The 10270-nt window shown below is 33.7% G+C and overlaps 1 protein-coding gene across 4 annotated transcripts in view; it reads right to left on the bottom strand.

The window, feature by feature from the left end:
* Positions 1 to 2616: 2616 nt before the first annotated feature.
* MTF2 (metal response element binding transcription factor 2) overlaps positions 2617 to 10270 on the bottom strand; it is a 58712-nt gene continuing 51058 nt past the window's right edge. For 3 of the 4 annotated variants that reach the window (XM_045801775.2, XM_087866107.1, XM_045801776.2), the window contains 4 exons: positions 7189 to 7294; positions 7016 to 7068; positions 6800 to 6904; positions 2617 to 5058 (listed from right to left, as the gene is read on the bottom strand). In XM_045801775.2, the coding sequence (XP_045657731.1) occupies positions 4701 to 5058; positions 6800 to 6904; positions 7016 to 7068; positions 7189 to 7294 (622 nt within the window). In that variant the 3' untranslated portion in view covers positions 2617 to 4700. Of the gene's footprint in view, positions 5059 to 5228; positions 5302 to 6799; positions 6905 to 7015; positions 7069 to 7188; positions 7295 to 10270 lie in introns of all 4 variants that reach the window. The other variant, XR_006780399.2, reaches the window with a different exon arrangement.

Here is a 10270-nt window from a genome sequence, read left to right as displayed (position 1 = left end):
TCAAGCAGACTCCACACTAAGTGCAGAGCCTGACGACACAGGGCTTGATCTCAAGCTTGATGTCATGACCCTGAGATCCCAACCTGAGCTAAAATTGAGTCAGATGCTTAACCAACTGAGCCACCTAGGCGCCTCACAAAATCTTGTTTTTATTTCAAATTCTGTATAGGCAAAATTCCTTTACAGTCCACCAATAGTATTAAAGATAAAATATGTAAGAGGTCAATTAACGGCCAAAACAATATCAATCATAATCCTTCACTAAGCATGTATTTATACTAGATGTTATTAACATATAACAAATTTACAACCTCATTTTGAGTAAAGTTTAATGTAATTTATTTACTTAAATTGTTATGTATTGAAAACTACATATGCAAATTATTAATTTATAGAAACACACTCTAATAGTAATGTAATTAAATTTTAAAAAGACCTTCAAAACATTTGAAAAACTTGATTTCTTAAAAGAATTGTTTTTGGTGAGCTTACTTTTAACTTCTGCTTGATATGAAAAACTTACTTTTAATTAGCTGCTAGATATTCATTCAGATATTGTCAACATTTTTTTTTCCAGCACTTGACATAATTAATGATGGGTTAAATAACTTGGTAGAATTCAATAACAAATGTAAGCTAGTTTTATTTAATTCCTAAGCCTAGGCCACACACAAAAGCACTAAGATTCAGTTATCTGTTTTGTAGCACCGATCTTGCATATATTTTGTTCCATGAACTCAATGTCACTGCTATTCCTCTGATACGCAAGAAAACCCAATGAAAGTAATTAAATACTAAGGAATAAGGTTTTTGTTGGGTAGAGTTGAGCTCTGGAGGGCCACAAACCATTATCTAAGACTTTTTCTGCCTTCTGCTCCCCATCAACCAATCTGTGTCTGTTTTCAGACTCTATCATCCTTATATGAAAGCATGGAAAGAAAAAGAGAGAAAAGATTGAATACCTTTTGGTAAATACGAGGAACAAAAATTAGACTAATGATTTTAAACAAGATATATTTTTGTTTTATCCAATAAGTACATTTTATCATCTATGAAGATTTTGTTCATTTGTTTTTTTGCTTAAATCCAGTGGAATTTTCTTGAACGAGATATCACATTCCTTGAAGATGCTGCAAAAGTGAGGAATTATTATTACTAAGCATACAGTTTCAATACTCATCATCTCTAACAAAGAGAAAATGCAAGGGAAGCAAGCAAAGAGGGATTTTTTTGGGTAGAAGTGAGGGAAGGGGAGAAAACTAGAGTGTGCTGGTTTATTTGCAGTCTTATTCTAATTTTAAACCCAAAGACAGTATAGTATTTTGATCTAGCTATTGCTCCAAGACATTGTGATATAACTTAAAAATTACAAATATTGTACTTACTTCCATTTTATTTGTTGATACTCAGAGAGCCAATCAGTTTGCTTTCACAGCTTCTCTCATCTCTGAATTTTTATCAGTCTGACATCTGGTTTCTTAACTGCTACTAATTAGAAAAGAATCCATGACTAGATAAAACTCTCACTTTACACTTAACTGTCAAGTTTTTATTTTCCCGAGGAAAGAAGATGACTGATCGATTGCCACAGAAAAAAACCAAAGGAGACTTTTGAGAGTGGATATTTGTAGAAGTACTCAAACATAGAGGAAAACTTCCCCACGTTACACAGAGGTTTTGTTTTTTTTTTTAACTATTTCCCAAAGTTGCATGGACATCTTCCTTTGTCATCACACCCTCATTCAAACAACTCTAGAACCACATTATACAAGTCTACTATCACTACGCAAGTCAGATCGTGCTCCAACCAAAACTTAATAGTACCTGGTAGAAACTCAACCAAGTAGTCCAAAAGAATTAGTTCTACCCCCAACACTGATAACAGAAATCTTCTGAATATATACACAATAGAAACCAACATGTACAGTTGGACATAACTTGCAAAATATAAGGGGAGAGTTACCCTCAACTCATGTATCAGTGAACATTCACTTGTTAAACATTTAGTAACAAAAGATGACTAGCAAGATCTGACTTCTTCACTCCTACATTAGAATTTATAGAATAACTCTGATAAGCTCATATTTTCATCTATTTAGATCATATAAGAATCCATATTTATCATTTATTATTAGGAAATTTATAAAAATGCATTTGTTTTGAATAAAAATGTAATTAAAACAAGTAAGGCATACTATTTTTTACATCTTTTCCTTTTGTAGTCTAGGGGCAAAGCTTTTAAGGAAAAAAAAAACAAAATCCTTTGATGTGAACCTGACACCTCCTACATAAGCAAAAAGAAAAAAACAGTTGAAAAGTCTGAATTTTTTGAATTTTGGAGACAAGGCAGATAGAGGGAGATACATTATCTTTCAAGTAGGAAGTGTACGAGCTGACTAAACAGTTTATTTTTTAAAGGATCGTTTTAGATGAACATGCAATAATTATTAATATTATTTGAGGGACAAGCAGAAAATGAAAGCCAAGTTTCATAAAGATTAATTCAAGTGAACATATTTACAATGGAACTGGAAAATCCTTAGCTCCCTGGCTAAATAAAAGCAGTCATCTACTGCATCAGTGTGTATTTTCAAGCAAATACAGAAGCAAAACTCATTAGCTCTTTAAAAAATACACACATTTAATGTTGGTCTGTTTTAATTCTAAGTAAAGCAATTCCAAAAATACAAACTGAACATCAGAGCCATGTGGAACCACCATGATAAAATAAAACAGACATTCACAATAATTACGTCTAAAGACAGTTCAGCTTAATAAATCATCTTCCAGGTATACTAAAGAAAGAGTTACTAAAATACTGCTGGTGTTCAGTTAGAATTAAAGGACTTTGGGGAAAATGAAATAATATGATACAGGTGGAGTGAATAAGGTTACACGGGATTTACATTTTCCATTACCCCTAGATATAAACAAACATTCAAAATCAACACAAACTCTGTGTGTTATTAAAAATATTGCAGCTGCAGGAAAGGCAACTTTAAATTAATAGCTAGGGGAAAATCAAGTTTTGGTGGAGGTAAACAGAAGTGACAGTTTTTAATTTGCACTTTTGTAAAGCTCATTTATACCTGGCCAACCAGGAACCAAATGCAGGACAACGAAGTTCTCTGCTTCTTTTGGCTATAATGTGACAAGAAAAGGTCATCTTTTGAAGATGTTTAAAGAAATAAAGCAACTTTCTTTATAAACAGTCAAATAATCAATCAATGGAATAAATAAGTACTAACCCACATTTTTACCGCTCTGTAACCACTACACTTTACATATTTTTCATTTTGGCGGCAAATTCCCCAATTTTTAGGCAAAATCCACCAATCACTTTTAAGTAAAATGAAAGCCACCAAAATAAGAATATTCTTCTGTTTACTCTTTGGCTAAAAAAGAAAACAAACAAACAAAACAAAACAAAAAGAAACAGAAGACGACTCTAACACTGGTGATAAAAGAAACTGTTTTTTTACATGTAAAATAAAGTTATCAATTTAAATCTTGGTACATTTTATAAAAACAAGAGGTAATGTTGTAATAAAACAGCAGTAGCCTTGTCAGGCAACATACTGTTTGTCAACCCTGTGCAATAAAATACTTTGTTCATACTACACTTATTCAACATGACTAACAGTTACTACAGACATTTCAGGAATCTTCACGGGACTCCTATAGACTTACTGTTAAAACTGAGAGACATTTACAATCATAATGTGCCATGAAAACTGGAAAACGTTACTTCTAGCAGGAGATAATGTTCATATTATTTGAATTGGTTTTAGGTACTGAACAGCTGAGTTACAAGGACTGAAAGTGAAAAGCATTCTAAAAGCCCATGAACACTGTTGTTCACACCCTTCTTCAGAACACACTAAACTTTAAACTCGTTTGACACATTTCTCTTCATACATAGCAAGCAACAGCACCCAATAAAAGCCTGAGAAGAAATGCTGCTGTGTAAATACTGCAACTATTCCTGAAAAAAGAATTATGGGATATATACTCCAAAGCTGCCCATTCCCATAATTTGTATTGCATAGGTCACATAATCACACACATATATATACACATTTGTGTATATATATGCACATGCAAAGAATATATTAAGACGACAATGAAGTCTAGTCACAGAGCAATTTACAGGCTCAATATATTTTTTACACTTTGCTTGAAAGAAAATTTCAATATTTTACAGTCTTTTAGTAGGCATTATATACACTGCACTTTATGAAATCTGAAAGGTATTGAAATAAATTTTTTCCAACATTTTGGTAACAAAACAAACAACGTTTCTCCAAATACTTGTGCTATCTATCTACATGATCTGTTTGATCTGATAACCACTAATCACAAAAACTGACTCAATGGAATAATTAGAAAAATTATCTAACACCATGCATGGATTTGAATCATTTTTAATATCCTATCCTAGAAACATTCTACAAATCTTAAGATTTAAAAAATTAAGTCTCTGTTCTGATTTTTAAAAGATATCTTTTTATGACAATATCCATAACATCGACAGGTACACGTTAAGGCTAGTATCATCTCCTTGTGTGAATTTTTTTGACTTTTTTTTTTTTTTTTTTTTTTAAGAAAGATAGTAAAAGCCAGACTCCTTTATCCTTTAGGGCTTTGAACTGTACCTACAGAAAATGAGAGTGCAGTGAACATAATGTTCAGTCCTACAGTCAGGATGCAGTTGCTCCTTCCCATTCCACAAGATACTGCACCTTTCCATCAAGTGTCACCCGACGAGCCAATACTCGGTATTTTTCACCACATGCTATTCTACCTGCAGCACCAAAATAACTGGTAATGGAGTTTTTTAGATGATTGAGTTGCAACTCCTGATCTGCTAAGTTATTCAAAATCTCTGTGTTGAGTTCATCAAATTGGTAATCTTCTTTGCCTTCATCATCTTTTACAATTTCTGAGTTCTGAGTCTGGAGTGCTCTTCTTGGAAGACGACCCCTTCTCCTCCGTAAATGTGGTATTGCAGCAGGCCAAGATCTTCCTGTACGAGTTCTTTTTCTGGAGTCAGATAATCTATAGAACAAGAAAGGCCATAATTGTCTACTGAGTTTAAAAGCATCCTTTGCCCAAATAATATGTTCTCAGATTTTTTTCTATCACTCTACTGTATATACCCTTGCTGACATAAAAATCAGCCAAACCAAAACAATACATGCTATTTTTATAAACGGATTATCACTCGCCTTCGTTAGATTCCATCACCTTCTTGGGGCTGACCTTTGAAGAGCTTTTCTTCCTTAACAATGTACTATTAAGCTTAAAAGAATCAGAGGAAGTTTTTAATTACGAGGCCAGTGAGACAAATTCTTACCAAGAAGAGGCCCTATTCATTAGTCAGATATTGTCAACAGTCTTATCATTAAAAAGAAGACAGTTCATTCACTCATTCAATGCAGTAAATACTTAATAAGCACCTATTCTATAAACAACATTGTTCCATGTGCTTAAATAGATGGTAGAGCTAGAATAAATGTTTTTTCATTACCAGTTCTAGGCCTAGTGAAGTAATGTAACGAACTGGAATAAGCATAAACTAGAAATCAGGATACTCGGACTCTAGCTCTGTCATATTGGCCAAATTCAAATCTTGTATCCTCTGTATTCTCTTCTGTTGAAGAGATTAAGTGAAGGGGTTGAACTAGATCATCTCTGAGGTCCTTTTCAGCTCAGGAATTCAATGATTTTATAATCTTATTACAAAGGGAGAATACAGCAACAGCTAATTTACAATCACACTGCTCTACTGGACATTCCAGCTCTGTTAATAAACATGCTAGTCTGGACTTGTTTCTTAAGACCCTCTTAAATTTCAGTTTATCTTTAAAATGGGAATTACAGGACCTACAACTCAAAAGATTGTTTTAAGAATTAAATAAGACAATGTATGTAGGAAGATTAGCAAAATGCTTGGGTAAGAGGCCAAAAACAGTTCACATTATTATTCACAATTCATTAAAAAATGAGCTACATTTTAGGGGCGCCTGGGTGGCACAGCGGTTAAGCGTCTGCCTTCGGCTCAGGGCGTGATCCCGGCGTTTTGGGATCGAGCCCCACATCAGGCTCCTCCGCTACGAGCCTGCTTCTTCCTCTCCCACTCCCCCTGCTTGTGTTTCCTCTCTCGCTGGCTGTCTCTATCTCTGTTGAATAAATAAATAAAATCTTAAAAAAAAAATTTTTTTTTAATGAGCTACATTTTAAGCTTTTTAATATTCTGAATTTTATATGATTTACATGAGCAGTTTCTGAATTGTGAACAAAAATTAAACTAAGGGAAGTATAAAACTTGCAAGCTCATAGTTCTGACCCCAAGTAAACTGTCTTTTCATACCTGATATATCATGCTTTAAGAAAGGTATCCTTCTGAAAAATCAGGTTAACTACAATATTAGAGAAGTCTGCTACTGATAGAAATCTCAAGTTTAAGATCCTTTTAAGTAACAAAAGGATGTGCATGACTGATTCAGATATTTAAAAAAGTCTTCCTAAAGCAAGGCATACCTAAATATTATAAGCATTAAAAGGTCTCAAGGAAAAGAACACAGCCTATAAACACCAGTATACTTTTTTCTATGCACACAGCAAAATTTCCTGATGAATATTAATAACCTAAGGAATCTACATATAGATTGCTTCTCAAACACTGAAAGGCATACTTCTATCACTTTCGATTGCTAAAAATTTATTTAATCATTACTTTACAAAGAAAAATTATCTATAAGAAAATTAGTAAAGAATAAGAATATAAAATATCTACCCATAATGCCTGGAAATGCTAGACGAGGTAGTTTCTTTTGCACTGGAAGCACCCGTGAAATCCACATCTGAGGTATTGGATGAATGTGCAGTTCCCTCAGTTCTCCTGAGACAAAAAAATTTAAATGGTATAACGACTATATTACATAAAAATAGAAATACTCATTTCCCCCCAAAAGAAAATTCCTAGGATAGGAGAAAATAACTTTCTATTTACCCTATAGAACAAGGTAAATCCAAGGTAGGATTCTCTGAAATTGATTCCTTATCCTGGAAAATAAAAAATAACATTTAAAGCATGGTTCTAAAGTAAACAGAAAAGATATTCATTTCTCAGTTAACTTCAAGCATCCTTCCTCTCTGAGAACATATACCAACACATCCCCTTACCAAAGGTGGCTCAGCAGTTTTCTGAATCATTTTTCTTGTATATGGGCCAGGTGGACGACCTACAGATTTTTTCTTTCCTTTTTTTTCTATGCCATTGCTTACTTCCCTGAAACATAAAACCATTATGTATTTAATCTCTGCATTAAGAAAATAAAAAGACAACGGATAATATACACTCTACTTACGTAATAATTTGGTTATATTTTTATATTAATGGTAATATAAAAACAAAAAAATTAAACGTAAGTTGAATCTACAAGTTTAGTCAAGTGTATAGATAATACATTCTAAATTATACATTTCTTGACTTAATATTTACATATGAAAGATTTAAGAAAAACAGTACTCTCTTTACTACAATTCTGAAAAATACATAGCACCTAAAAAGTTAAAAAGGAAAAACAAAACAGACTACTATATTGGATGGAAGATTTCAAAACTCCCAGAAGTTCAATTATTTAGTTTAGGTTCCTATGTGGGTACTTGGGAGGTATTTCAAGAATTTATAACTAAAAGTGATTACGAATTTAGTAGTTACCCACGTGGAGCCTCCTAGGAAGTATCTATATTAAAATATAGCAGTTATAAACACAGGTTGTCTTTAAAAATGAATACATATACATATATATATCCTTGAATGATGTTTATCAGAAAGAGAATGAAACCCAGGATGGCAGAGTGTAGAGGAAGGAATTCTTCATATGGGGCAGGGAGTCATTCAAAAGGCACAATTTAGAAAGATCTAGAAAAGGGTTTTTGAGACATAAAAGCAAATATCAAGCAATAGGAAGGGGGGAAAAAAGCGACAGTCAAGGACATCTCTAATTAATAGAAGGGAAGAAGAAAAGGGCAAATATCAACATATAGAACATCTACTTCATTTATTCAACAAACTTTATCTACCATAGAAAAGGGGTATCAGAAAATAGGAATACAAAGATCTTCCTTGTGCTAAGGGGTTCACAGTATAGTCAGAATTTGACAAAGGTGTATACAAGCAGGCTAATAAAAAGGGTTCAGTGCTATAAAAAAGTTACTCAGGAAAATTTAATTAAAAACATGGAAAAGGAGGAATAATACTATATAATAGGCTAGAAAGAGGTGAATGGAGAAAACTAGAAGACAACTACTCCAGACACCAAACTAAAGTTGGGAATGTACAAGGAAGGAGAAAGTCAGGGAACTAGAGAACAAAGCTTAACTAGAACTATAATCAAAAGCCTCAAGGATAAGGTAGATGGGGTATACATTTTTTTTTTTTAAGATAATGAACATTTATAGAGGACTCTTGGACTAAACAAAGTACTCTCAGATTAAAAGGACCAATTCATACATAGGACGCAGAAAGAATAGAGAATGCCTTTAAAGAAAGTTGAACCATTTCCTAGTGGCATCAAATGAAAACCTGATAGCTAACACAGATGGAATCTTATTAATATCATGACAAGAATGAGAAAATTTATGTAAAATTTTTTTCTAATTCATAATATGGGCAACTGATAGCAAAGGATTAATGATAAAATCTGAAAGTGCTAAGAATAAGTATCCTTTCCTTTAGAGAAAAAAAAGTTGAAAGCAGTATCTCCTTTATTACAAACTCAAATGGATATGAAACACTGTGTAATTACCTTTTCGTACTCTCCAAGATGACTATCTCATACCTTTTATTTGCTCCCTAAATTTCCCTCTCTGCACAACCCTTTCAGACACCTTTACACCTCAGTTTCTCACTGAGAAAATAGAAGCTATCAACCAACTTCAGACATCTTCCAAATGCCAAATCTATAATAGAACTAGCATCTGTACCCATTTTCACTCAATTTCAACAAAAGAGTATAAGCCCTCCTATCAAGCCATTCCCATATTTACGTTCTAAATTCCTTCCCTTTTAGTTTCTCAAGGACTTTACAGTATCTTCAATTACCTTCCCTCTCTTCTATACCAATCTCTTCTCCACTGGATCATTCCTACTAGCACATAAAAACCGGTTCCAACTAATTTTCCATCTATTAAAAAACCATCACAAGCACTTCCTTCCCCTCTTCAGCTTCCATTACTCTACCACTCTTCACAGTAAAACTACTTTGGACCGTTGGTGACACATACCCTCCCTTTCTACTTTCTCCCTTCTCATTCAGAATTCTTAAAGATTATTTCCTATTTCCCCCCTTTTCCTTTATTATCATCATTATTTTGAATCTGCCTATGTCCTTTATTTGTAGAAAAAGCCCAGTTTTGACATGTTAATTGAGCAGTGCTGTATTCAATCATACTTTAACCCACTTCAATCTGACTTCTATCCTTACCTCTCCAAAAAAAAAACAAACCAAAAAAACCTGTTTTTTGTTAAGGTCACTAATAACAGAATGTTATCTTATGCAACATTTTTCTCTCATCTTAAATCCATCTCTCAGCAGCATTCAATACTGTTTAAAATGCTCATCTTTCTTGAAACACTCCCCTTCTCTAGGTTTTCAAGACACCAAACTTTCCTGGCTTCCTCCTATCTCACTGATCATTCTTTTTAGCCTCCTTTGTTTACTTCACCTCTTCCAAATCTCGGAATGATAACAGGGCATTATTCTGGGCCACAGTACCCCACCCCCACCCTGGCTCTTGCTTCCTAGGTAATTTCATTTATTTTCATGGCCTTATAACTCAGCTTCCAAATTTGTATCATGTGCCCTGACCTCTCCTGAGCTCCTGACTTATAGACCCAGCTGTCTATATCTAACATCATCATCACTTCGATATCCCTTGTAAAAATCTCAAACTCAATTAGTATGAGACAGAAGAATGCTTCACTCACCTTGCCAAAATCTGTTCTTTCAGGTCTTGATAATAGACATCACCACCCACCAGTTGCTCAAGCCAGAAATCTGGGCATTATATAACTTCATTCCTCCCTTTCTTTCAAAGATTTAATTCATTAGCAAAGCCAATAAATTTTGCCTCCAACAGAGGTCTTGACTCTATTTTCTTTCCATTTGACTGATACCACCTACCCAGGCAATCTCTCACCCAGACAACTGTAGGAGTCTTTGCTTCTCTTGCTTCTATTCTTACCTCTATACCTATGCAT

Source organism: Ursus americanus, chromosome 12 (genome assembly GCF_024610735.1).
Source record: "Ursus americanus isolate L20-20 chromosome 12, mUrsAme1.1.p, whole genome shotgun sequence".
Lineage (NCBI taxonomy): Eukaryota > Metazoa > Chordata > Mammalia > Carnivora > Ursidae > Ursus > Ursus americanus.
This window is presented reverse-complemented; position numbering and strand designations above follow the sequence as displayed.